This window comes from Microcaecilia unicolor, chromosome 8, assembly GCF_901765095.1.
Source record: "Microcaecilia unicolor chromosome 8, aMicUni1.1, whole genome shotgun sequence".
Classification (NCBI taxonomy): Eukaryota; Metazoa; Chordata; class Amphibia; order Gymnophiona; family Siphonopidae; genus Microcaecilia; species Microcaecilia unicolor.
In genome coordinates, this window is record NC_044038.1 from 66,689,476 (window position 1) to 66,713,201 (window position 23,726).

At 47.7% G+C, this 23,726-nt stretch overlaps 1 protein-coding gene across 4 annotated transcripts in view; it reads left to right on the top strand.

Annotated features, from left to right (window-relative positions):
* The window catches only part of ARHGDIG (Rho GDP dissociation inhibitor gamma), a 129,107-nt gene that overhangs the window by 96,945 nt on the left and 8,436 nt on the right, over positions 1–23,726 (top strand). For all 4 annotated transcript variants that reach the window (XM_030211771.1, XM_030211769.1, XM_030211768.1 and 1 more), the window contains 2 exons: positions 18,674–18,750; positions 21,032–21,095. In XM_030211771.1, the coding sequence (XP_030067631.1) occupies positions 18,674–18,750; positions 21,032–21,095 (141 nt within the window). The remainder of the gene's footprint in view (positions 1–18,673; positions 18,751–21,031; positions 21,096–23,726) is intronic.

Genomic DNA, 23,726 nt, shown 5'->3' on the forward strand with positions numbered 1-23,726 from the left:
GAAACCACTGTCCTAAGCGGTCATGGGAGGGGCATGGTCGGATCAGGGGCTTGCTCAGCATTTAGGCACGGTGTGATAGAACCCTTGCTTTTACGCACCTAAATGGCAGTAGGTAGGGTTTAAGCATTTACACAGCCTTTGGCCTAGAGTTAGGCGCAAGAGTGCGTACTTAAGCTAGCATTCTGTAACTGTACTACCACGTGGAACGACCATTATAGAATTTCCATTTAGCGCCCTGTATTTCGGCGCCTATCTTTAGGTGCCATTTACTACTACTAATAATAATCATTTCTATATCGCTACTAGACATACGCAGAGCTGTACACATTATATGCAGGTATTTTCTCTGTACCTAGATGGCTCACAATCTAAGTTCTAAGTTTTTGTACCTGGGGCAATGGAGGGTTAAGTGACTTGCCCAAGGTCACAAGGAACTGCAGTGGGAATCAAACCCAGGTTGCCAGTATCAAAACCAGCTGCACTAACCATCACACGGCATTTTCAGTGCTAGCAGAAATATTTGAAAAATGTTTCTGCAGGGGGTTACCCGGTGGTAATCACTGCCTGGTTAGCACAGAAGCCCTTACTGCCACCTCAATGGGTGACAGTAAGTGCTCCCCCCCAAAAAATGTTTACTCCGCTGTGGTAAAAGGGGCCAGCAAAAATGGCCATTGCAGCTTAGTAAAAGGGCTTCTAGGTATGGTCTATGTAGACTTCAAAATTACTTACACAAAGTACTCCTTACACCAAACATATCTTAAACTTATTTATTGTATTATATATGCCTGTTTCTTACCCTCATCCTCAAAACTCACATTCTCACGTCACATTCACACATAGCGCCCATTTCTCTAGGTATAATAATCATCTATTGCACATTATCCTTTGATACACAACTCTGCTTTTACATTCACATTGTGTGTAGAACATCAGATCCAAGACTTAATTCAGTCCTTGTTTCAAAATACTTCAATACATCAAATTCAAATACAAATGCAGGCACCCTTGTTGAACACACATTGTAGTGCTTGCCAGCTTTTATACTGATCTGAATGTCCAGTTTGTTTGCATCAAAATTCAAATGTCTTTGTTAAGCCCAGGTAGCAGTTCTTTAAGGCAATTAGAGAACTGTGTTCCATGCGGAACCCCACAGCACGAGAAAGGCTAACGAGAAGCGTACTCTGCAAACATTCACTCCAATTGAAAAACCTTTTAAACCCAGCCAATGTTCTACAGCTTCTCCAGGTTCTCCTCTATGCGAGACCGCATTTCGGAAGTTTCCTTCATCAGGAGAAACCAATGCCCGAAATCTGTAATATATGTAAATAAACGTCCAAAGCCAGGTTGGTCAAGTTGCCCTTTCGGGGGAAGTTACGGTTTGGCGAGAACTTGAGTAATCTGGTGAAAGAACTTGGAGAGTCTAGACCTCAGCGGCTGCCTGAGGACCGGCCTAGGTCGTCTGGTTGGCAGTCTGGGTTCTCCAGGACAGTAAGAAATACAGACCAGGTCACCCGGCCTTTGAGCAACAGCCTAAGTTTCAGCCCAGTCAGTCGTTCTTTCGGGGGGACAGGAAGGGGACCGGCAAGTCAGGTCGGACAGGTCCTCTTGCCTGACAGTTGCAATGATAGTGTGTTGGTCCACGCATTCAGTCCGATAGGGGGACGTCTTCAGCGTTCCAGGGAGGAAGGGAAGGGAATTGGGACTTGATATACCGCCTTTCTGTTGTTTTTTGCAACTACATTCAAAGCGGTTTATATATATTCAGGTACTTATTTTGTACCAGGGGCAATGGAGGGTTAAGTGACTTGCCCAGAGTCACAAGGAGCTGCAGTGGGAATCGAACTCAGTTCCCCAGGATCAAAGTCCACTGAACTAACCACTAGGCTATTCCTCCAGGACGCGTGGTCCTCCATCACCTCAGATCAGTAGGTGCTGGACATCCTGTGCGACGGTTACCTGTTAGAATTCTGCTGCCCGGTTGTTCCTCTCTTCTTACAGTCTCTGTGTCGAGGTTCTGTCCGAGAGGCACGTCAGGTCCACCGTTCAGGCATTACTGTCTCTTCAGGCCATTGTGCCCGTGCCGATCAATGAGCGCGGACAGAGGAGGAGGTACTCCATCTATTTCATGGTCCCCAAGAAGGGAGGCATGGTCCAGCCCATTCTGGACCTAAAGAGTGTCAACAAGTGTCTGCGGGTTACCCGCTTTCGGATGGAAACCCTCAGGTCCGTCATTGCCTCCATGCGGGAGGGTGAGTTTCTCAATATCAAAGAAGCATACCTTCATATTCCAATTTGGGGCCTCCATCAGCAGTTCCTTCGTTTTGCGGTACTGAGTCAGCACGTTCAGATTCAGGCGCTCCCATTTGGCCTTGCTATGGCCCCACAGACCTTCTCCACAGTGATGGTAGTGGTGGCAGCCTTCCTCCAGAAGCAGGGTGTTCTAGTGCACCCTTACCTGGATGACTGGCTAATTTGTGCATCATCCTACCAGGACAACTTGGAAGCGACTTCCACAGTTGTCAGGCTGCTTCAGTCCTTGGGATGGGTGATCAATTTCAAGAAGAGCTACCTGATCCCCTCTCAGCGCCTGGAATACTTACATGTTCTATTCGATATCCAGCGGGCTTGGGTCTTTCTGACCGACCTGCAGCGGGTGAAGCTGGTGAGGCAGATACGTTCCCTTCTGTTGGCCGCCAGGCCACGGGTTTGGGACTATGTCCAGCTTCTAGGGTCCATGACAGCGGCCATGGAGGTAGTCCCTTGGGCACGAGCTCATATGCGTCCACTTCAAAGGTCACTGGTCTCCGGTGTCGGAGGCTTACCAAGTCAGACTGCCTTGGACGTTGGAAGCCAGATGGAGGATGAGATGGTGGCTCTGCCCCCAGTCTCTGGCCTGGGGACTGTCCTTTCCCATTCTGCAGTGGGAGGTAGTGACAACAGATGCTGGGCTTGGGGGCCCATTTCAGGGGCCATTTAGCTCAGGGTATGTGGTCACCGCAGGAGTCCCGCTGGACCATCAATTTTCTGGAGCTTCGGGCAGTGCGGCTAGCTCTGAAGTCATTTCTCTCGTTCCTGAAGGGGACTGCGGTCCGAGTTTTCTCCGACAATGCGACGACTGTAGCTTATATCAACAGGCAGGGGGGGACCCGCAGCAGCCGTCTGGCCTCTTGGTGGTCTGGGCGGAGCGGCACCTGTCTTACCTCTCAGCCGCCCACATTGCCGGGGGTCCTCAACGTAGAAGCCAACATTCTCAGTCGTCATGTTTTGGATCCCAGCGAGTGGGAGCTGTCTGCCACGGCGTTCAAACTAGTGGTGCGGTGTTGGGGCCTTCCTTGCATGAAGTGATTTTGGTGGCTCTGGACTGGCCCAGGCGTCCTTGGTATGCCGACCTCATCAGTCTTCTGGATGGCCAGCCTCTGCGGCTTCCGCAGGAGAGGGTCTTCTCTGGCAGGGACCTGTAGCCATGGAAGATCCCTCCCACTTTGGTCTTACGGCCTAGCCCTTGAGAGGTCTCGTTTGAGGAAGAAGGGTTATTCGGATTCGGTTATTACTATCCTGCTTCAGGCTCGCAAGCGGCCTACTTCTTCGGCCTATGCCCGCGTCTGGTGTATATTTGAAGATTGGTGCACGGAAAGGGGTTTGGATCCCTTTAGCGCATCGGTGGACAGCATCCTTGATTTTCTGCATCGGGGGTGCAGAAGGGCTTAGCGCTGGGATCCTTGAAGGTCCAAGTGGCGGCCTTGGCCTGCTTCCGAGGGTGCTTGCGCAGTTCTTCACTGGCGGCTCACCCGGATGTGGTCCGTTTTCTGAAAGGAGTGGGTCATCTTTGACCGCCCTTCCGGGCTCCCTGCCCTGTCTGGGATCTCAATCTGATGCTTGGAGAGCTTCAGTGTCCTCCCTTTGAGCCTCTTCGTCAGACTTCCCTGAAAGATCTTACTCTGAAGGTGGTAATTTTTGGTGGGTATCGCTTCGGCCCATCGTGTTTCTGAGCTCCAGGTGCTCTCTTGCAGGAACTCTTTTCTCCGTTTTTCAGAGGGGGGGGGGTGTCTCTTTGAACAGTGCCGTCTTTTCTGCCCAAGGTGGTCTCGGAATTTCATCTTAGTCAGTAGAGCTGCCTTCCTTTCATCGGCAGGATGTGGGGAGCCGGTATGCGTCCTTGCGGCTTCTGGATGTTCGAAGAGTTCTTATCCAGTATCTGGAGGCGACTAACGAGTTTCGTTGCTCGGATAGATTGTTTGTTTTGTTCGGTAAACAGAAGTTGGGCCTAATGGCCTCAAAAGCGTCCATTGCCCGCTGGTTGAAGGAGGCGGTGTCGTCCGCCTACCTCCTGGCAGGGAAGGCGTCGCCTTTGGGTTTGAAGGCCCACTCGACTAGGCGTGTGGCGAAGTCTTCTCCGGTTGACATTTCCAGGGCAGCGACGTGGTCGTCGTTGCATTCTTTCAGCAAGCATTATAGGGTGGATGTTGCTGCACGGTCAATTGCGTCCTTTGGGGCGGCGGTCTTAAGAGCAGCAGGGCCAATGTCCCACCCTCGCAGGGATTGCTTTTGAACATCCCACTTGTCCTGGAATAGTGGGATAGAACGTAATGGAAGGAGAAATTAGGTCTTACATTGTAATTTTCTTTCCATTAGTTCTTCACACTATTCCAGGAGCCCTCTCGGTGTTTTCGGCCTATTTTGCTTCTGACTGCCCTGATCACTGTTCTGGATCCTGTCGTGGGTTTTTTTTTTGGGGGGGGGGGGGGGTTGCCTGGTTGGTTGGTTGGTTGGTTGCTGTTCATGCATTTAGGTTGGTTTTCTGCTGGCTTACATACAATACTGAGGAACTGGGCGGCTAGCACGTGGCTACGTAGTAGTGCTCAGTTCTGGATTTTCTATCTCCACCTGTTGGTCGATGGACATAACTACCCAGTTGTCCTGGAATAGTGTGAAGAACTAATGGAAAGAAAATTATCAGGGAAGATCTAATTTCTCCATTCTTCTCAATGTAATAAAGCAGCAAGGGAAGCTAACATTATGTTTGGGTATCCAAGGAAAGGTGTTACCAGTAGGATAACAAGATATAAATATTGTCCATCTCAAGTACTGTATTCATTACTAGAGGCCACATCTAGCTAAGGAAAATTGAGAAGATGGAGGCAGATCAGAAGATCTAAAGGCCTACATAGAGGGGCTTAAGAAACACCCAGTGTGCTCTTTGGGAAAGGGGACTAGGAGAAAAGCATTCAGATATCTAGCAGACTTCAATAAGAAAGCAATATGTTTTCCATAAAATGGTAAAAACAAAAATAATCTCACATGCGACCAGTATTTACTAAATTACTATATTCCTTTGGGTGTCTCTCTAGAGTTTAGCGCGAGCTAAAAACGCTAGCGCGCCTATAGCGCGGCTTAGTAAACAGGGCCGTAAATTAGTTGTTCAATTTATCAATATTTACAAACTGTCTGAATTTCTCTGTCACTATAGAATGTCATTTTCAATATTGACGCACTCAATACTCTGCATCTTAAATTACAATCTGCAAGCCATATTGAACTCGAACCTATTTTCGGGATAATGCAGGATATAAATGCCATAATAATAATAAATTTGAACAGAACAGCACACAGCATATCTATGAACAAATATACATGAATCCTTTTATTTAAACCACTTTTGAGATGAGCAAGGGATCCAGGTGGCATTTTGCACAGATGGGATTCTCCAGGGATTACTAGCTCACTGCCTATTATATGACAAACAAAGAAGCAGGAATCTGTTTTTCAAATTGAAGTCTATGGGCTCACAAAGAAAACAAGTATTTAAAACATGAACAGATACTTATAGCATCATGTAAAATGTAGCAATGAATTATCATTTCTGAAAAGAAACCCCATTAGCACCAGCTGATAATTCACACCAGTAAAATCTGCTAATAAGAGGTGGCCTGGTGGTTCTGACATGCAGAGGGCTTGGATTTGATTTATGAGTTAGATTTTTGGTTCACCTGCATTGACTGGGGCTGGGGATGCTGTGGAAAAGGGGAGTATCAGCCATCACAATAGTGGTGGCCCAAAGGCTGGATGCATGTTGTTCCAGGAACATCCTGAGCTGGAATCACATTTCTGTGCATCATGCCCTCTATCCCGCCCCCCCCCCCCCCCCCCCCCACACTGTGGCAACTACAGGGAAAGACAATAGACAGGGGATTATCTTGTGGCCTGTGTGGTTGCATTGCCTGCAAAGCCCTCAAGACTGCCATGTGTTGTACCCAGCTTCAGAAAAGAATGTGATCTGTGGTCCATGGCCAGGGACAGTGGCTGACTAGGTTAACTGGGGGGAGGGAAACAGTTATAAAAATAGGGGAGGGGGAAATCCCAGGTTGTCGAAATGACGGATGATGAAACTAGCCCAAGATAATCTGGTTCTGATTTAGTTGGAAGACCAAAGATGTTAAAAAAAAAACTTCCAGGTAAAAAAAAAAAAATGCAGTGAAAATAAATAGAAAGTGAATGATAAGATATGAAGGCATATAAACAGGCCATGCCTGGAAAAAATAGACAATCTTTTGATGTAAACCACTACAACTAAAAGCTTTTCATTTAACAATCCATAAGGTCTCTCTGCTGAGTAATTTATTTATCACAATCTTCCTCTCACAACATCATCAAAGAGGAAATATAATCCAATAAAACGTAACTCTAATGCTGCAGTCAACACAATCACGAGTCACAAATTCCTTACTTTTATTTTTCCAAGCCCTCATAAATTGTGTAAGGTACAAATGTTACAGTAACACCAGGATGAATCTCTTAATGTGTTCTCCCGAATATTTATGTGAATTTTCTGGTCTTTAGGATTGGCATGTCTTGGACCCAGACTATGCTTGGATGATCCCTGGTATTTTTAGTTCTCTGGAAAGTCATAGAGGGATCTAAATCTGTCACCCATTACTTTAGATACCAACTTAGATTCCATATCATCAAGCTGATCAATCCATAGACTGGTGGGTTGTGTCCATCTACCAGCAGGTGGAGATAGAGAGCAAACTTTTGCCTCCCTATATGTGGTCATGTGCTGCCGGAAACTCCTCAGTATGTTCTCTATCTCAGCAGGTGGTGGTCACACACAGCAGCAGCTCTGGCTAGGCCTCCAAGCCTAATCCTTAGGTTTTGTTGAGGCCTGGGGTTGAGGGCTCTTTTGAGCAAGTGCAAACCTGGTGGTGCCAGGTCCCTCCTTTTCTCCCCCCTCCCGCTGGCTCCGTTTAAAAAAAAAAAAAAAAATTTTTAAACGTCTTTAAAGGCGTTTAATTCGACGTTTCTTTAAACGTTCATTGCAGCTACTCACTGGGACACCAGTTCGTTACAGCTCGGAGCGGCAAGCAGGTAATTTTACCTTTTTATAGCGGGCAGGGGGTTCCCCGATTCTTCTCCTCGTGGCAATGGCGTCGGAGGGCGAGGGCGCAAAGGGTCGCTCCCCGGATCGCTGGAGCGCTTCTAGAGGGGATGCGGGGGTTTTACAACCTGACTCGCCCTTGATGGGTGATAGTTTAGTGACCGATGAATGTCCCGGTCGTTCCTCCGGCGTGGCGGTTTTTTCCCGCCATAAGCGCCCATCCCCCGCTCCTCGCCTCCGCCATCTTGGCCGGCCACGCGGCTCGGACGGCTTCTTCGGGGCCGCCCTTGAGGTTGGAGACATTAATGCCATGAACGCCCTTAATTTGGGCGACGGCACAAAAGCGGCTAAAGTTAAGCGCCGTTCTTCCCGCGCGGCTCCTTCACGGAGTTTCGCGCCAGACGCCATTTTGGATGCGCAGCATGTCTCTCCCCCGCTATTGCGAGCGCCGGTTGAGAGTGCGTCTAGGGCTGTTGCCCAGGCTGCGGAAGTGCACAGTCTGGGGGGGTTCTCCCCCGAGTTTGTTTTGCTGCTGCATCAGGCTTTCCTCATGCAAAACGCTGCCCCTGCTCCCTCTTCTGATAAAGAGGTTGAGGTTCCCAGAGGTAAACGCCCTCGGGTTGATTTCCAGGCCTTGGAGGACTTTTGCCTCCTCCGATGTAGATGAGGGCAGCGTGTCTGAGGTCTCCCAACGATCCTTTGCGGATTCCTTGGAGGAGATAGATCCCCGCTCGGCTGGAGCGGATGACCCCTCTGCAGCGCGGCTTTTTAGCCCAGAGGATTTGCCCAACCTGTTGTTACAGGCCATGGACACTTTGAAGATTTCCTCTCCGGAGGACGTCTCTCCCTCAGCCCCTGTTGGCTCTGCCATTATGCTGGGGACGAAGCGCCCGCCTAGAACCTTCCACGTGCATGATGCCATGCACACCTTAATTGCGGCTCAATGGGATGTCCCGGAAACGAGCCTTAAAGTGGCTAGGGCTATGTCCCGCCTCTATCCTTTGGCTGTGAGTGAACGTGAGGCCTATCTGTGGCCTACCGTGGATTCTTTAATCACTGCGGTGACTAAGAAAACGGCGTTGCCGGTGGAAGGTGGCACGGCCCTATAGGACGCCCAAGACAGAAGATTGGAGGCGGCCTTAAGGTCGTCCTTTGAGGCAGCTGCTTTAAGTTTGCAGGCCTCAGTTTGCGGCTCCTATGTGGCCAGGGCGTGCCGGACTATGGTGCAGCGGGCTTCCCCCTCGGATCATTCCTTGAGGGCTGATTGGCCGGCCCTGGAATCGGGCTTAGCCTATTTGGCAGACTTGCTGTATGATGTCTGGAGAGCCTCAGCTAAAGGCATGGCTCAGACAGTCTCTGCGCGGCGATGGCTTTGGCTGAAACATTGGTCTGCTGACCACGCCTCTAAATCCCGCCTGGCTAGATTGCCTTTTAAAGGCAAGCTGCTCTTTGGGGTCGAGCTGGACAAAATCGTGACCAATCTCGGCACGTCTAAGGGCAAGAAATTACCAGAGGTCAGGGCTCGGGTTAGTACTCGTCCCGATACCTCCAGAGGACGGTTGCAGGAAGCCCATCGGTACCGCCCGGGCAAGTCGGGTTCCTCTGCCCCCTCTTCCTTCAAGAGGAATTTCTCCCCCAAGCAGCATTCCTTTCGCAGAGACCGCCGTCCCGGAGGTGCTCCCTCCGGTCCTCCCCCAGGGTCTCGTACCCAATGACGGGGCCTTGGTCCACGCCCCAGTGCAGATTGGAGGACGGCTGTCCTCGTTTCTGGGCGAGTGGACCACTATAACTTCAGACGCGTGGGTGCTGGAAGTCATCAGAGACGGCTACAAGCTACAGTTCTGCCAACCCTTAGGAGACGGGTTTGTACTCTCTCCCTGCAAGTCTCCGGTCAAGCTGTGGTAGTGCAGCAGACCTTGGACAACCTGATCCGCCGGGGTGCGGTCGTTCCGGTGCCAAAAAATTCAGATTGGCAAGGGACGTTACTCCATTTACTTTGTGGTTCCAAAGAAAGGAGGTTCTGTCCGGCCTATCCTCGACCTCAAAGGGGTCAATCGGGCCTGGAAAGTGAGGCACTTTCGCATGGAGACTCTCCGCTCTGTTATAGCGGCAGTGAAGGCAGGAGAGTTCTTGGCTTCCTTGGTCATCAAGGAAGCGTACCTGCATATTCCCATCTGGCCTCCTCTCCAACGCTTTCTGCGTTTTACAGTCCTGAGACGACACTTCCAGTTCAGAGCCCTCCCTTTCGGGTTGGCTACTGCTCCGCGGACCTTTTCCAAAGTAATGGGGGTCATAGCGGCCTTCCTGCTAAAGGAAGGAGTACAAGTCCATCCTTATCTGGACGACTGGTTGATCCGAGCCCCCTCTTATGCAGAGTGCGGCAAAGCTATGGACCGGGTAATTGCTCTTTTGAGCTCCCTGGGATGGATCATCAACTGGAAGAAGAGCCAGCTGCGCCCGACTCAGTCCCTGGTGTATCTGGAAGTTCAATTCGACACCCAAGTGGGCAGAGTGTTCCTGCCAGACAATCGGATTGTCAAGCTTCAGGCTCAGGTGGACTAGTTCCTAGTAGCCTCTCCTATTCGGGCTTGGGACTACGTGCAGCTGTTGGGCTCTATGACGGCCACGATGGAAGTAGTGCCCTGGGCCAGGGCTCATATGAGACCACTACAGCTATCTCTGCTGCTGCGCTGGACTCCGATGTCGGAGGATTATGCTGTGCGCCTTCCCGTGGACCCAGCAGTGCGCAAGGCGCTGAGCTGGTGGACGCAGACAGACAAGTTGTCTGCAGGATTGCCTCTGGTGACCCCGGAGTGGATTGTCGTCACGACAGACGCCTCTTTGATGGGCTGGGGAGCCCACTGCTTGGGAAGGACAGCGCAGGGGCTCTAGTCTCCTGCAGAGGCAAGTGGTCTATCAACCTCCTGGAACTCAGAGCCATTCGCTTGGTGTTATTGGAGTTCATCCCGGTACTGGTGTTGAAGCCTGTACGGCTCCTGTCGGACAATGCCACGGCTGTGGCCTATATCAACCGCCAGGGAGGTACCAAGAGCGCCCCTCTAGCCAAGGAGGCTATGAGTCTTTGCCAGTGGGCGGAAGCGAACCTGGAGCAGCTTTCAGCGGCCCACATTGCCGGAGTCATGAATGTCAAGGCGGACTTTCTCAGTCGCCATACCTTGGAGCCCGGAGAGTGGCAACTATCTGCTCAGGCGTTCTTGGACATCACGAAGCGCTGGGGCCAGCCGAGCCTAGATCTGATGGCGTCATCGGCCAATGGCCAAGTGCCGCGCTTTTTCAGCAGAGGACGGGACCCTCGATCCCTGGGAGTAGATGCTCTTCTCCAACAGTGGCCGACACAAGAGCTCCTCTATGTGTTCCCGCCCTGGCCCATGTTGGGCAGGGTGCTAGACCGGGTGGCAAAGCATCCCGGCAGGGTAATCCTGGTGGGTCCGGATTGGCCCAGACATCCCTGGTATGCGGACTTGTTCAGGCTCTCAGTCGACGATCCTCTGCGGCTGTCAGGGGAGCAGGGCCTGTTACATCAGGGTCCCGTGGTGATGGAGGATCCCTCTCCCTTTGGTCTTACGGCCTGGCTATTGAGCGGCAGCGTCTGAGGAAGAAGGGCTTCTCAGACAAGGTCATCGCCACTATGCTGAGAGCGAGGAAGCGCTCTACTTCTACTGCTTACGCCAGGGTTTGGCGTATCTTTGCAGCATGGTGTGAAGCAGGCTCACTTTCTCCCTTCACTGCTCCAATTTCTTCAGTGTTGGCGTTCCTGCAAGAAGGTCTGGAGAAAGGCCTGTCGCTCAGTTCCCTTAAAGTCCAGGTGGCGGCTCTGGCTTGCTTCAGGGGCCGCCTGAAGGGTGTTTCCCTGGCTTCGCAGCCAGATGTGGTGCGCTTTCTCAAGGGAATTAATCACCTGCGCCCTCCTCTGCACTCAGTGGTGCCTGCGTGGAATCTCAACCTGGTGCTAAGAGCATTGCAGAAGCCGCCTTTGGAACCCTTGTCGAGGGCATCTCTGAAAGACCTGACGTTGAAAGCAGTCTTTTTGGTGGCTATCACTTCAGCCAGAAGAGTTTCCGAGCTCCAGGCGCTCTCATGTCGAGAGCCTTTTCTGCAGTTCACTGAGGCAGGAGTGACTATTCGCACAGTGCCTTCCTTCCTGCCCAAGATTGGTTCTCGCTTCCATGTGAATCAGCAGCTCTGTCTCCCTTCCTTTCGTAGGGAGGACTACCCAGAGGAGTACTCTGCTCTTAAATATCTGGATGTGAGACGAGTCATCATCAGATACTTGGAAGTGACCAATGATTTCCGGAAATCGGATCATCTGTTTGTCCTGTTTGCAGGTCCTCGTAAGGGTCTGCAGGCTGCTAAGCCTACAGTGGCAAGATGGGTCAAGGAAGCCATTGCAGCGGCTTATGTGGCCGCGGGGAAGGTGCCGCCTATCCAGCTGAAGGCTCACTCCACGAGAGCTCAGGCGGCCTCGATGGCAGAGGCCGGATCCGTCTCCTTGGAAGAGATATGCAAGGCGGCAACTTGGGCTTCGGCTCATACATTCTCCAAGCATTACCGTTTGACTGTGGCTGCACGGGCGGAGGCCCGGTTTGGAGCTTCAGTGTTGAGGTCAGGGATTTCTATGTCCCGCCCTGGGTGAGTACTGCTTCGGTACATCCCACCAGTCTATGGATTGATCAGCTTGATGATATGGAAGGTAAAATTATGTATAATCATACCTGATAATTTTCTTTCCATTAATCATAGCTGATCAATCCATAGCCCCTCCCAGATATCTGTACTGTTTTTATTCTGGTTGCATTTCAGGTTCAAGTTTAGTCTTCAGTTACTTCAGAAAGACTTCGTGTTCAAGTTTTTTCACTTGGATTCTTCAAGAGTTAAGACGAGTTTGTGTTACAGTGAGCTGCTGCATTCCTCTCCCCTCCGTTATACGGGGCTGGATTGAGACTTAAAATTCTGCCGGCACTCCCTCCCGCTTCGTGCGGCTGTAGGGCAGTTTTGTACCCCTCCCGCTTCGGCGGTGTTAGGGTCAGTCAGCTCCTCCCGCGGTTGCGGTTGCAGGATAAGCCAGATCCCCCCGCATCGGCGGGTGTGGTGTCCCTCCCCCGCTCCGCGGGGATGAGCTGGACGGATTCCCCTCCCCCACTTGTGTGGGGATGAGCTGGGTTAATTCCCCTCCCCCATTTCGGCGGTGGTGAGCTGGGCAGAGTGTCCCTTCGTGGGTGTAATTCTCTAAGTGCTGAGTCCTGCGGATGGAGCTTTGATATCGACATACTGAGGAGTTTCCGGCAGCACATGACCACATATAGGGAGGCAAAAGTTTGCTCTCTATCTCCACCTGCTGGTAGATGGACACAACCCACCAGTCTATGGATTGATCAGCTATGATTAATGGAAATAAAATTATCAGGTATGATTATACATAATTTTACCTTGTAAGCTATTTGGAGTAGGGACTTAGAGCTGACTATTGCTTATTGTAGAGCACTGCCTATGTATAGTAGTAAGAATTAAACTTAGACTCTGGTGGAGACCTTTTCATGTAGATCAGGGTTCATGAGATGAAGCTGCCAGGGAGGGGAACAGAGAGGCTTGGTAAGAGCATGAGAGGAAGATGAGTAGAGACTATGTAGAGTCTGTGCTGACACTGGGCAGAACGGCCTAGCCAAGAGGTTCTGATCCCAGACAGGTACTATGTTGCTATGTATGTGTTTGAGTTGGCACTGGATGTATGTGTTGAAGTTCACTGGCACAATCTGTATGTGTTGGATCTGACTGAAACCGTGAGTGTTTGTGCTAAAGCTTACCGACACTGGATGTGTTGTTCGTTGACTGAATTAAGTTGACTGAATTAAGTTTCTGATTTGGAGCTCTCTCAGGCAGCTTGTGTGCCTGGGGCCTCACTCAGTATGTGCAATTTAAGCTCATTGGGTGAGAGTAATATCTGGATGACTGGTGGCAGGGCACATGGTTGTAAGAATATATAGGGAAGCAGGCTACATGGTTTTGAGCCCAGGATGGTCACTGTGATGACCTGACTAAGCATGTTTGAGAGGATGGAAAATATACAATGGGAAAAGTCTCCAGGTAACATAGTCGATGATGGCAGATAAAGACCTGCATGGTCCATCCAGTCTGCCCAATATGATAAACCCCTAGAATGTGATAACATATGCATCCTTGATCTTGATTTGTCCTTGCCATTTTCAGGGCACAGACCACAGAATTCTGCCTGGCACTGACTTAATTTTTAGCTCTTGGAATTGTTGTTGAAGCCCTTTCCAGTCCAAACAGATCTATGTAGCCATGGTTGGGACACAGACCCTAGGAGTCTACCCACCACTAGCTTTACTTCCCAACTACTGAATTTGCTGTTTAAGTATGGCTAGGCTGTTTTGATTCCCTTCTCTTTCCGTATAGGAATTCGTTGTGCTTATCCAACACATTTTTTATTTTCGTTACCGTTTTCATCTCCACCACCTCCTGTGGGAGGGAATTCTAGGCATCCACATCCCTCTCCGTGAAAAAGTACTTCCTAACATTACACCTAAATTGACCTCCCTGTAACCTGAGTTCATGTTCTCTGGATGTACCACATCATCTTCTCTGGAAAAGGTTTTACATATTAATAGCATCAATGTAGGCACGTAGAGGGTAAGTTTTATAATCAGGAGCCTAATTTAAGGCAGCAAAAGTGTGCCTATTTCAGGCCTCTTTTATAAAGATAAAAGTTACCTAGCTTTCTTTACAAAAACCAGCATAAGTGGCCCAAGACGTGCCTTCATTTCAGGTGTGATCACTTACACCAGCTCTAGAGCTGGCATAAATGAACACATCTACATTTAGCAAGAGAGTGTCTCAGTGCTAGCATGCAATAAGCTAATGCGTGTACCTGCTCGAACCTACTACTACTACTACTACTTATCATTTCTACCCGCATATAGACTGGGTTAATGTAACATCTGTACACGCAAGGGACATAGGATTTCTTGATGAAATCAAGGACAGCTTCATGGAACAGCTAGTTCAGGAGCCGACAAGAGAAGGAAAAATACTAGACTTAGTCCTTAGTGGTGCTCATGATCTAGTGCAGGGGGTAACGATACGAGGGCCGCTTGATAACAGTGATCATAATATGATCGGTTTTGATATTGGCATTGAAGGAAGTGAAACTAGGAAATCAAGTACGCTAGCGTTTAACTATAGAAAAGGTGATTACGACAAAATGAGAAAAATGGTGAAAAAAAGACTGAAAGGAGCAGCTCGCAGAGTAAAAAACTTGCATCAGGCGTGGATGCTGTTTAAAAACACCATCCTGGAGGTTCAGGACAAATATATTCCACGTATTAGAAAAAAGGGAAAAAAGACTAAACGTCAGCCGGCGTGGCTAAACAGTAAGATAAAGGAAATCATTAGAGCCAAAAAACAATCCTTCAGAAAGTGGAGAAGAGAACCAACTGAAAGTAACAGGATAGATCATAAGGAATGCCAAGCCAAATGCAAAGCGGAGATAAGGAGGGCAAAAAAGGACTTTGAGAAGAAATTAGCGTTGGAAGCAAAAATACATAGTAAAAATTTTTTTAGATACATTAAAAGCAGGAAACCGGCCAAAGAGTCGGTTGGGCCGCTGGACGAAAATGGTGTTAAAGGGGCGATCAAGGAGGACAAAGCCGTAGCGGAGAAATTAAATGAATTCTTTGCTTCGGTCTTCACCGAGGAGGATTTGGGGGGGACACCGGTGCCGGAAAGAATATTTGAAGCGGGGAAGTCGGAGAAACTAAACAAATTCTCTGTAACCTTGGAGGATGTAATGGGTCAGTTCAGCAAGCTGAAGAGTAGTAAATCACCGGGACCTGATGGTATTCATCCCAGAGTATTAATAGAACTAAAAAATGAACTTGCGGAGCTACTGTTAGAAATATGCAATCTGTCCCTAAAATCGAGTGTAGTACCGGAAGACTGGAGGGTAGCCAATGTTACTCCGATTTTTAAGAAGGGTTACAGAGGAGATCCGGGAAATTATAGACCGGTGAGTCTGACGTCGGTGCCGGGCAAGATGGTGGAGGCTATTATTAAGAATAAAATTGCAGAGCATATACAAAAACATGGACTGATGAGACAAAGTCAGCACGGATTTAGTGAAGGGAAGTCTTGCCTCACCAATCTAATGCATTTTTTTGAGGGGGTAAGCAAACATGTGGACAATGGGGAGCCGGTTGATATTGTATATCTGGATTTTCAGAAGGCGTTTGACAAAGTGCCGCACGAAAGACTCCTGAAGAAATTGCAGAGTCATGGAATCGGAGGTAGGGTATTATTATGGATTAAGAACTGGTTGAAAGATAGGAAGCAGAGAGTAGGATTGCGTGGCCAGTATTCTCAGTGGAGGAGGGTAGTTAGTGGGGTCCCGCAGGGGTCTGTGCTGGGTCCGTTGCTTTTTAATGTATTTATAAATGACCTAGAGATGGGAATAACTAGTGAGGTAATTAAATTCGCCGATGACACAAAATTATTCAGGGTCGTCAAGTCGCAGGAGGAATGTGAACGATTACAGGAGGACCTTGCGAGACTGGGAGAATGGGCGTGCAAGTGGCAGATGAAGTTCAATGTTGACAAGTGCAAAGTGATGCATGTGGGTAAGAGGAACCCGAATTATAGCTACGTCTTGCAAGGTTCCGCGTTAGGAGTTACGGATCAAGAAAGGGATCTGGGTGTCGTCGTCGATGATACGCTGAAACCTTCTGCTCAGTGTGCTGCTGCGGCTAGGAAAGCGAATAGAATGTTGGGTGTTATTAGGAAGGGTATGGAGTCCAGGTGTGCGGATGTTATAATGCCGTTGTATCGCTCCATGGTGCGACCGCACCTGGAGTATTGTGTTCAGTACTGGTCTCCGTATCTCAAAAAAGATATAGTAGAATTGGAAAAGGTACAGCGAAGGGCGACGAAAATGATAGTGGGGATGGGACGACTTTCCTATGAAGAGAGGCTGAGAAGGCTAGGGCTTTTCAGCTTGGAGAAGAGACGGCTGAGGGGAGATATGATAGAAGTGTATAAAATAATGAGTGGAATGGATCGGGTGGATGTGAAGCGACTGTTCACGCTATCCAAAAATACTAGGACTAGAGGGCATGAGTTGAAGCTACAGTGTGGTAAATTTAAAACGAATCGGAGAAAATTTTTCTTCACCCAACGTGTAATTAGACTCTGGAATTCGTTGCCGGAGAACGTGGTACGGGCGGTTAGCTTGACGGAGTTTAAAAAGGGGTTAGATAGATTCCTAAAGGACAAGTCCATAGACCGCTATTAAATGGACTTGGAAAAATTCCGCATTTTTAGGTATAACTTGTCTGGAATGTTTTTACGTTTGGGGAGCGTGCCAGGTGCCCTTGACCTGGATTGGCCACTGTCGGTGACAGGATGCTGGGCTAGATGGACCTTTGGTCTTTCCCAGTATGGCACTACTTATGTACTTATGTACTTATATATAGCGCTACAAGGCGTATGCATCGCTGTGTACCATACACAAAAGACAGTCCCTGCTCAAAGAGCTTACAATCTAACTCTGCCCATGTGAACATATACAATGGCCGTATGTACTGTGCAAATGAAGTGCGTATTTCATGTTGAGCAGTATTGTATAAGGAGCCATCTATGTGTGTGCATAAATGACTAAGGGGTGATGAAATCTGGGCTTAGCGCGTTCTAATGCAGGATTTTCCCACAAATGCTAAACCCTAAACTCATATTTACTATGGCATTAAAGTAGGGCTTTTTCTTTTCTTTCTGTTTTTTTTTTCCGTAAATGATATGCACTAATGTTTCCATTAATGAGTGGCAAAGAAAAAAGTAGACAGGAGCACGAGAGGTAGTAAGTGCTCCTATGTTAATCCTGTGTTGTTCAGTTAGCACCCAGTAATTTTTAACACCCTAGCTGGATAACACAGGGATGCCCACTCTCCGCCCAGGCCATACCCTCTCCAAAAATTTGTTCAAAAAATATATAACACACAAAATAGTGTGCGCAAACGAGCAAAATACTGCAAAACACTTTAACGAATTTTGCGGTAACCTATTTTTCCCATGCTAACGCCGCATTTAGGGCTTCTGTTACTACGCTGCAGAAAGGTCTAGTGTGCACTTACCACAGCTTTAAAGGGTTTACCTCAGGACACTGAGGCATCCTGTAGTAAAAGCCTAGGGGCCCTTTTACTAAGACGCCTAGGCGTTTACGCACGTACAACATGCATCAGATTGGAACTACCGCCCAGCTACTGTGTGCCCCAGGTGGTAATTCCATTTTTGATGTGCGTCCAAAACACGTGGTAGAAACTTTCTACCGCGTGGCGCTTACCCAGCAGTAATCAGCAGTGTGAGTGCGCTGACGATTACCGCCCGGTTAACGTGTGAGACCTTATTACCGCTCAGTCAGTGGGTGGCGGTAAGGTCTCATGCCGAAAATGGACGCACTCTGGTTTTAATTTTGCTGCACATCCATTTTCAGCCACAAAAAAAAAGACCCTTTTTGCAGGCGCGCTGAAAAATGGACCTGTGTGTGTCCAAAACACGCACCTACACCAGCGCAGGCCATTTTTCGGCATGCTTTAGTAAAAGGGCCCCCTAATGCGCTAAAATAATTTTCTTAATTATTCTCTGAGGGGACGTGTCTGGGGGCGAATATTGGGATTAGTTCAAGAGACCTTATCATTTCCAAAATAGTTGGCGGTAAGGGCTCATGCACTAATCTTTGGTGATGGTTGCTTTGCTAATTTCAAAGTTGGTGGCATGGCCTTTATGTGTAAATATGTTTATTCAAATATAAGTGAACATCATGAGTCTAACAAACGTGTATTCAACAGTCACAGACACAATTCCTAAATCCTCTCCCCGCCACCCATCCCTAGCCAATCCCCATCTCAACAGTCCCAAAGGCGCATGGCCTTTAATTCAGAAAATGGAAAATCTGCAGTTTTCTGGCTGTAGTAAAAACGGCCTTACTGCATGGGAAAATCCTGCATAAGGGCGGGCTAAGTGCACTTTCTACTGCATCTTTGTAAAAGGACCCCATAGGGGTTAATGCTCTTTAGTAAAATGACTTCTAAAATGTCAACATTTATATGCGTTATCACACCTGAATCTAGGCACCACCTTATCCAGTTACCCCACAGTGCTCAATCCCAGTTTGAGAAGAAGCAGGAACAAACTGATAGATCAAAAAATACATTGATTATGAAGAGATTCACCCAAGCCATAAGTAACACTTATGTTTGTGTCTTGCATCTACAGGTGATCTGACTGCTCTAAAGAAACAGAATTTTGTGATGAAGGAAGGGGTTGATTACAAAGTCAAAATTCATTTCAAGGTGAATTTTTTTTAGTATTTTTTCAGTCTTGTGTGTGTCTGAATCCATTTCGAAGTTGTTTAATGCTCAGTCAGCAAGGAGAGAGAGAGATCTGCTGTCTTTGGAGCTGGTGATTTCAGTGATACTTGCAGCTAGCTTTGCTGGTGACACTTTGAGACTGGCTATTTTGGCTAACTCTCTGCACCAAATGTCTATATTTATTGGGATTTATTGACCACCTTTATGAAGAGATTCACCCAGTGCACTTTTTCTAGTGAAAAAGGTGCCGGTACTCAAATGCTAGGCCACCCTTCAGGGGTGGGGGTAATCACTGAGGGGCCCTTCCCACAATAGCCAGGCCCCCTGCAACCGGTCACAGAACCTATGACAAGGCAGAATTGGTGTGTAGAGCCTGAGCTCTTTCATTAAAACTTGGGGACCATGAGTCAATTTTAGCAGCCAATGGAAAAGGTGCCGGTACTCAGTACCCCCAAGTACCCCCTCAAAAAAAGCCCTGTATTCACCCAAGATGGTGGACTTTCTCCTGAGATATAAGGACCGTGATGACGTATGGCTTTATATCTGCTATGTTTCCCCCTCCTTCCACCTCAGTTCCATATTGAGATACCATCACAAATAATGAAAGTTTTAAATCGGGCCTGCCCAATTCAGTCCTTGAGGGCTGCAAGCAGACCAGGTTTTTAGGAAATCCCTAATGAATATGTATGAGAAAGATTTGCATTCTCAGTGTATCCGTTGTGCATATCTCTCTTATGCATATTCATTAAGGATATCCTGAAAACCTAGATGATCAAGTGACATTAGCTCAATGGTATCTCTGGTTACTCTCCCACAAACAGGCACAAGATCATTCCTGGCAGCTCAGGAGTCCTATTTCATGCCCTGGTGTAGGAAGTGGGATAGGGAAAAGGTGAGGTACCAGAGCTGCCACCTCCCTCTATGTTTTCAGGACAAGTTGAGCCAGTTGTTGTTTTACTCTACTGCATGCAGGAACTTGTGGTTCTGATTTCCCTACAAAAATGCAAGGCTACAAAATTCATGTTTGCAGTGTGATATGACAGAAAATTGAGGAAACAATTCCCTACGAAGCAAGGAGCCAAATCACACAAGAGTGGATATTGGCTCATGCACTAAAAAGACAGGAGTTGTTTAAAAAATAAAAACACACACACACGCCCACTGACTCCATGTCTCTCTTTCCTACTAATGTCCCACAATTATCCCTGATGGTCTAATGGACCCCAGCCCTTCCAAGGCCTCCTTTAACTCTCCCGCAGGCAACTTCACCCTCCCTTCCCCAAACTCTTACACCCCTTCAACACATTTAAAATAGGAGGTAGAAGCATTGCCCATTTGCTCCTGCCTCCTCACCACCATCTTAAAAAATGGCAGCACCTAACCTAATCCTGGGATACATCATGTGGATCTGTCTGCTAAAGAAGAGGTCAGAGATATTTTGGGTGTTTAGGGTATGGGATGTGGGGGCCTTGTGGGGATCAATGATCTGAAGTTTAGTGCCACACTTCTCAGATCATCCTCTGCTCATGTGCTGCATCTTTACAACTGGCCCGAGCTTGCACAAAAATTCAGCAATAGAAAAAATTGCCCTACATGTTAGCACAGTTTTGGGCACTGGGCAATTTTAAATGCAGTGAATTATATGCCCACAGTACTTCTCTTTAGCACAGTGGTTTTACATTAATTTTCCCATGCTTCCTGCATCAGGGAGTAGGATTAACAGAGAAGAATCCAGCATAAACTGCTGTGCTAAACAGTAAAAAAAAGTTTACTGCATCAGCCCCTCTGTGAGGTACTTTCTGAGCATGAGCAGTTCAGCTAGTTTGTGCCATACCACACCAGAGTGACCGAGGCAATGTTGTTACATAAGATATTAATTTATTTAGATTTAGCTTACACCTTTTTCAGTAGTCACTCAAGATGAGTTACATTTAGGTATTTTAGCCAGAGAAGATTTGGGCAACTGACTCTAGGGGGCAGTCGGTGACAATCCTGGGAGACTTTTATTATTTGTGTAAATGATTCTGCCAGTACCTTGTGGAGTGTGTGTGTAGGGTCTCTGTCCTATCAACTGATGACACTCCTTACACTTTTGTTTTTATTAGCTGTTAATGTATGTAAACCGCCTCAACTCGGACACGAAAGAGGCAGTATATCAAATAAATAAACAATAAGATTGCCCATGTAGAAGACAAAGTAGGAATTGTTTGAACAACAGATTTCGTTTTCTAAAATCACATTTATTTTGCTCTAAATCCTCCAGGTGAACAAGGAGATTGTGTCTGGATTGAAGTACGTACACAGTACGTACAGGAAAAACATAAAAGGTGAGTGTCCTGAAATGTAAACTCACTTGAAAAGAGAGAAGTTTCATCTGCAGTGGTAACAGTATAGGAGAATGAAAGTAAATGTACATAAAACTGCAAAGACACTTTCAAAAGCTCCCTCATGAGCAACATTTTTCTAGCTTTTTTTTTTATCAAAGGCCTAAACTTAGGGACACATTTGAAGGGAAGCAAAAAGGTGATGTGCCTACCAGGATCATCAGCTAACAACAAAACGCAACAGATTCCTAATATTACAGATGAAGAAAACAAGCTGAGAAAGCATGTAGAGCAGTGATTCCCACACCTGGTGCTTGAGGCACCCCAGCCAGTCAGCTTTTCAGGATATCCACAATGAATGAGAGAGATTTGCATGCAGTGGAGGCAGTGAATATTCATTGTGGATATCCTGAAACAGGATAGAGCATGACTCAGGGAATACCATGTGTGCTGTGTTTATATCTCTGTTGTTTCTGATCTGGAGGGCAAAGAGGTGGGGCAATTTAAATGGAGCAGTACTCAAACATGCTGTTGATTTGGAAGGAACAGTAAAATGAAACCAAGTGTAGTAGTATAGCAAGCTATTAGCTGTCATTGTCAATAGATGTCAAAGAATGGATTTTACAGTTTAATCAGAGGGTGCTGCTCTCACATGGCAACAGCTATTGACATATTTTACCACCACTGGGTAGCAATACAACACAACAAGGCTCCAGGCTCCGCTCATTCTGCCTCGCCTCACCCTATGCTTGGAACAACCTTCCTGAGCCCTTACGCCAAGCCCCCTCCCTGCCCATCTTCAAGTCTTTGCTTAAAACCCACCTCTTCAATGCTGCATTCGGCACCTAACTCTTACCGTTCAGTAAATCCAGACTGCCCCATTTTGACCGCCCCTATCGGACTGACCGTTCATTTGTCTCTTAGATTGTAAGCTCTTTGAGCAGGGACTGTCTCTCTATGTTAAATTGTACAGCGCTGCGTAACTCTAGTAGCGCTTTAGAAATGTTTAGTAGTAGTAACAAAGGATGTCACCAGGAGGCCCAAGCACATATGAAACAGGAGCACTACACAGCTCCCTGCTGACCCCCCCCCCCCCCCCCCCCCCACCACCAGTGTGCTCCTCTCCCAAGTGCACTCAGACCTAGTGTGCCACATGGCCACTAACTGACCCATTCTGTCCCCTCTGTCTCAAGGGGGGGGGGGAGGTGTGTGCAGCCAGAGGGGCGTCACCTTGTTAGTCGGGGGAGGGGGGCAATGGCCATGTGGAGGGCATAGCATGGTACATTGTTTGTTTGATTGTTTTTTTTTTCTTTCAGCTTTCAGTGATTCTTAACTTATGAAATAAAAATTTGGTGAGCAGGTTATAGTCTCATGCAATCCCCTGGGTTCATCAGTCATCAGGGTTATGGACAGGGTTATAAATCCTTATTTTGCAGATTCCCCCAGGCTCATCGACCAACAGCAGTAGAGTTCTAGACTCATCTCCATTGCTCTGTCTTCTGTAATATGCTGAATTCATTTGCAGGGGCTAAAATTAAATTAATGTGCACAAATGGGTCTTTCTCCAGTAATTATATTCTAGAGCCTGGGTAACTTTTGCCCCTTGTATTTGGATTTTTTTACTTGCCTTTTCAAATCCAGGCTCAAGGTGAGGTGCAGTTGGGTACTGTAGATATTCCCTGCTCCTGAGGTCTCACGATCAGCTGTACCTAAAGTAATGGAGGGTGAAGTGACTTGTCCAAGCTCATGAGTATCATGAGTTAGAACTCGGGAACCCAAGAGTTCTGTCTGCTTACCCCCTCCACCCCCAGAACTTGACTGGCTGAAGCTAACTGCCTAATGAAACTTAAGTGACTAAGTTAAGCCACTCAACCTGGCCAGTTTTTAAGGACTTCAGCTGGCTGAGTTCTTTATTAGCCAATCAGATGCCCTTGCAGAAGAATGTAGAGAGTGAGGGCAGTCCAGAGAAGGAATACAAATTGTGTGTGGTCTGCATCTGAAGCCCTGTGAGACAAGACTTTAGAGGTTTAAACATGTATCCTCTATTGGAAAAGAGTGACACAGAAAATATCACAGACACAGGGAGGAAGTGACATTATCCCTGGAGATGGCAGCTTAAGCCACAAGCTCCGTGACTTTCTGGGGACAAGAGATGTGAAGAGCACGTTAATTACTGTTTTTCAAAGAGGCACGGCGCTGCGAGACACAGGACTTTGCTGATTTTTGGATGTCCACTCGTCGGTGTGTAACGGCTGAGAAAGTTGCAGCGATTCCGCGCTCAAGATCAGACTCGTGTCTGGCTGGCAAGATGGCAGTAATGGAGCCTTGCAGGCCAGTCCCGTAGTCTCTGTGGAAGCAGAGCTCACATCTCTTCGCAATGAAATGCAGCAATGGTTCCAGGAAATAAAATCTGATATCACTTCTGTGCATTTGGAGCTTCAAGAGACTTTAGAGGAATTTTAAAAAGACATGAATGAATTGGTAAGATGGGTGGAAGAAGTGGAGGAGCGTTTGGAGACACATGGAGAGGATATTGAATGGCTGCACGGCCGGGTGGCACAATTGGAGCAGCAACAGGAGGTAGCAGCTCTCAAAATAGAAAATCTGGAGAACAGATCACGCCGTTGCAATCTG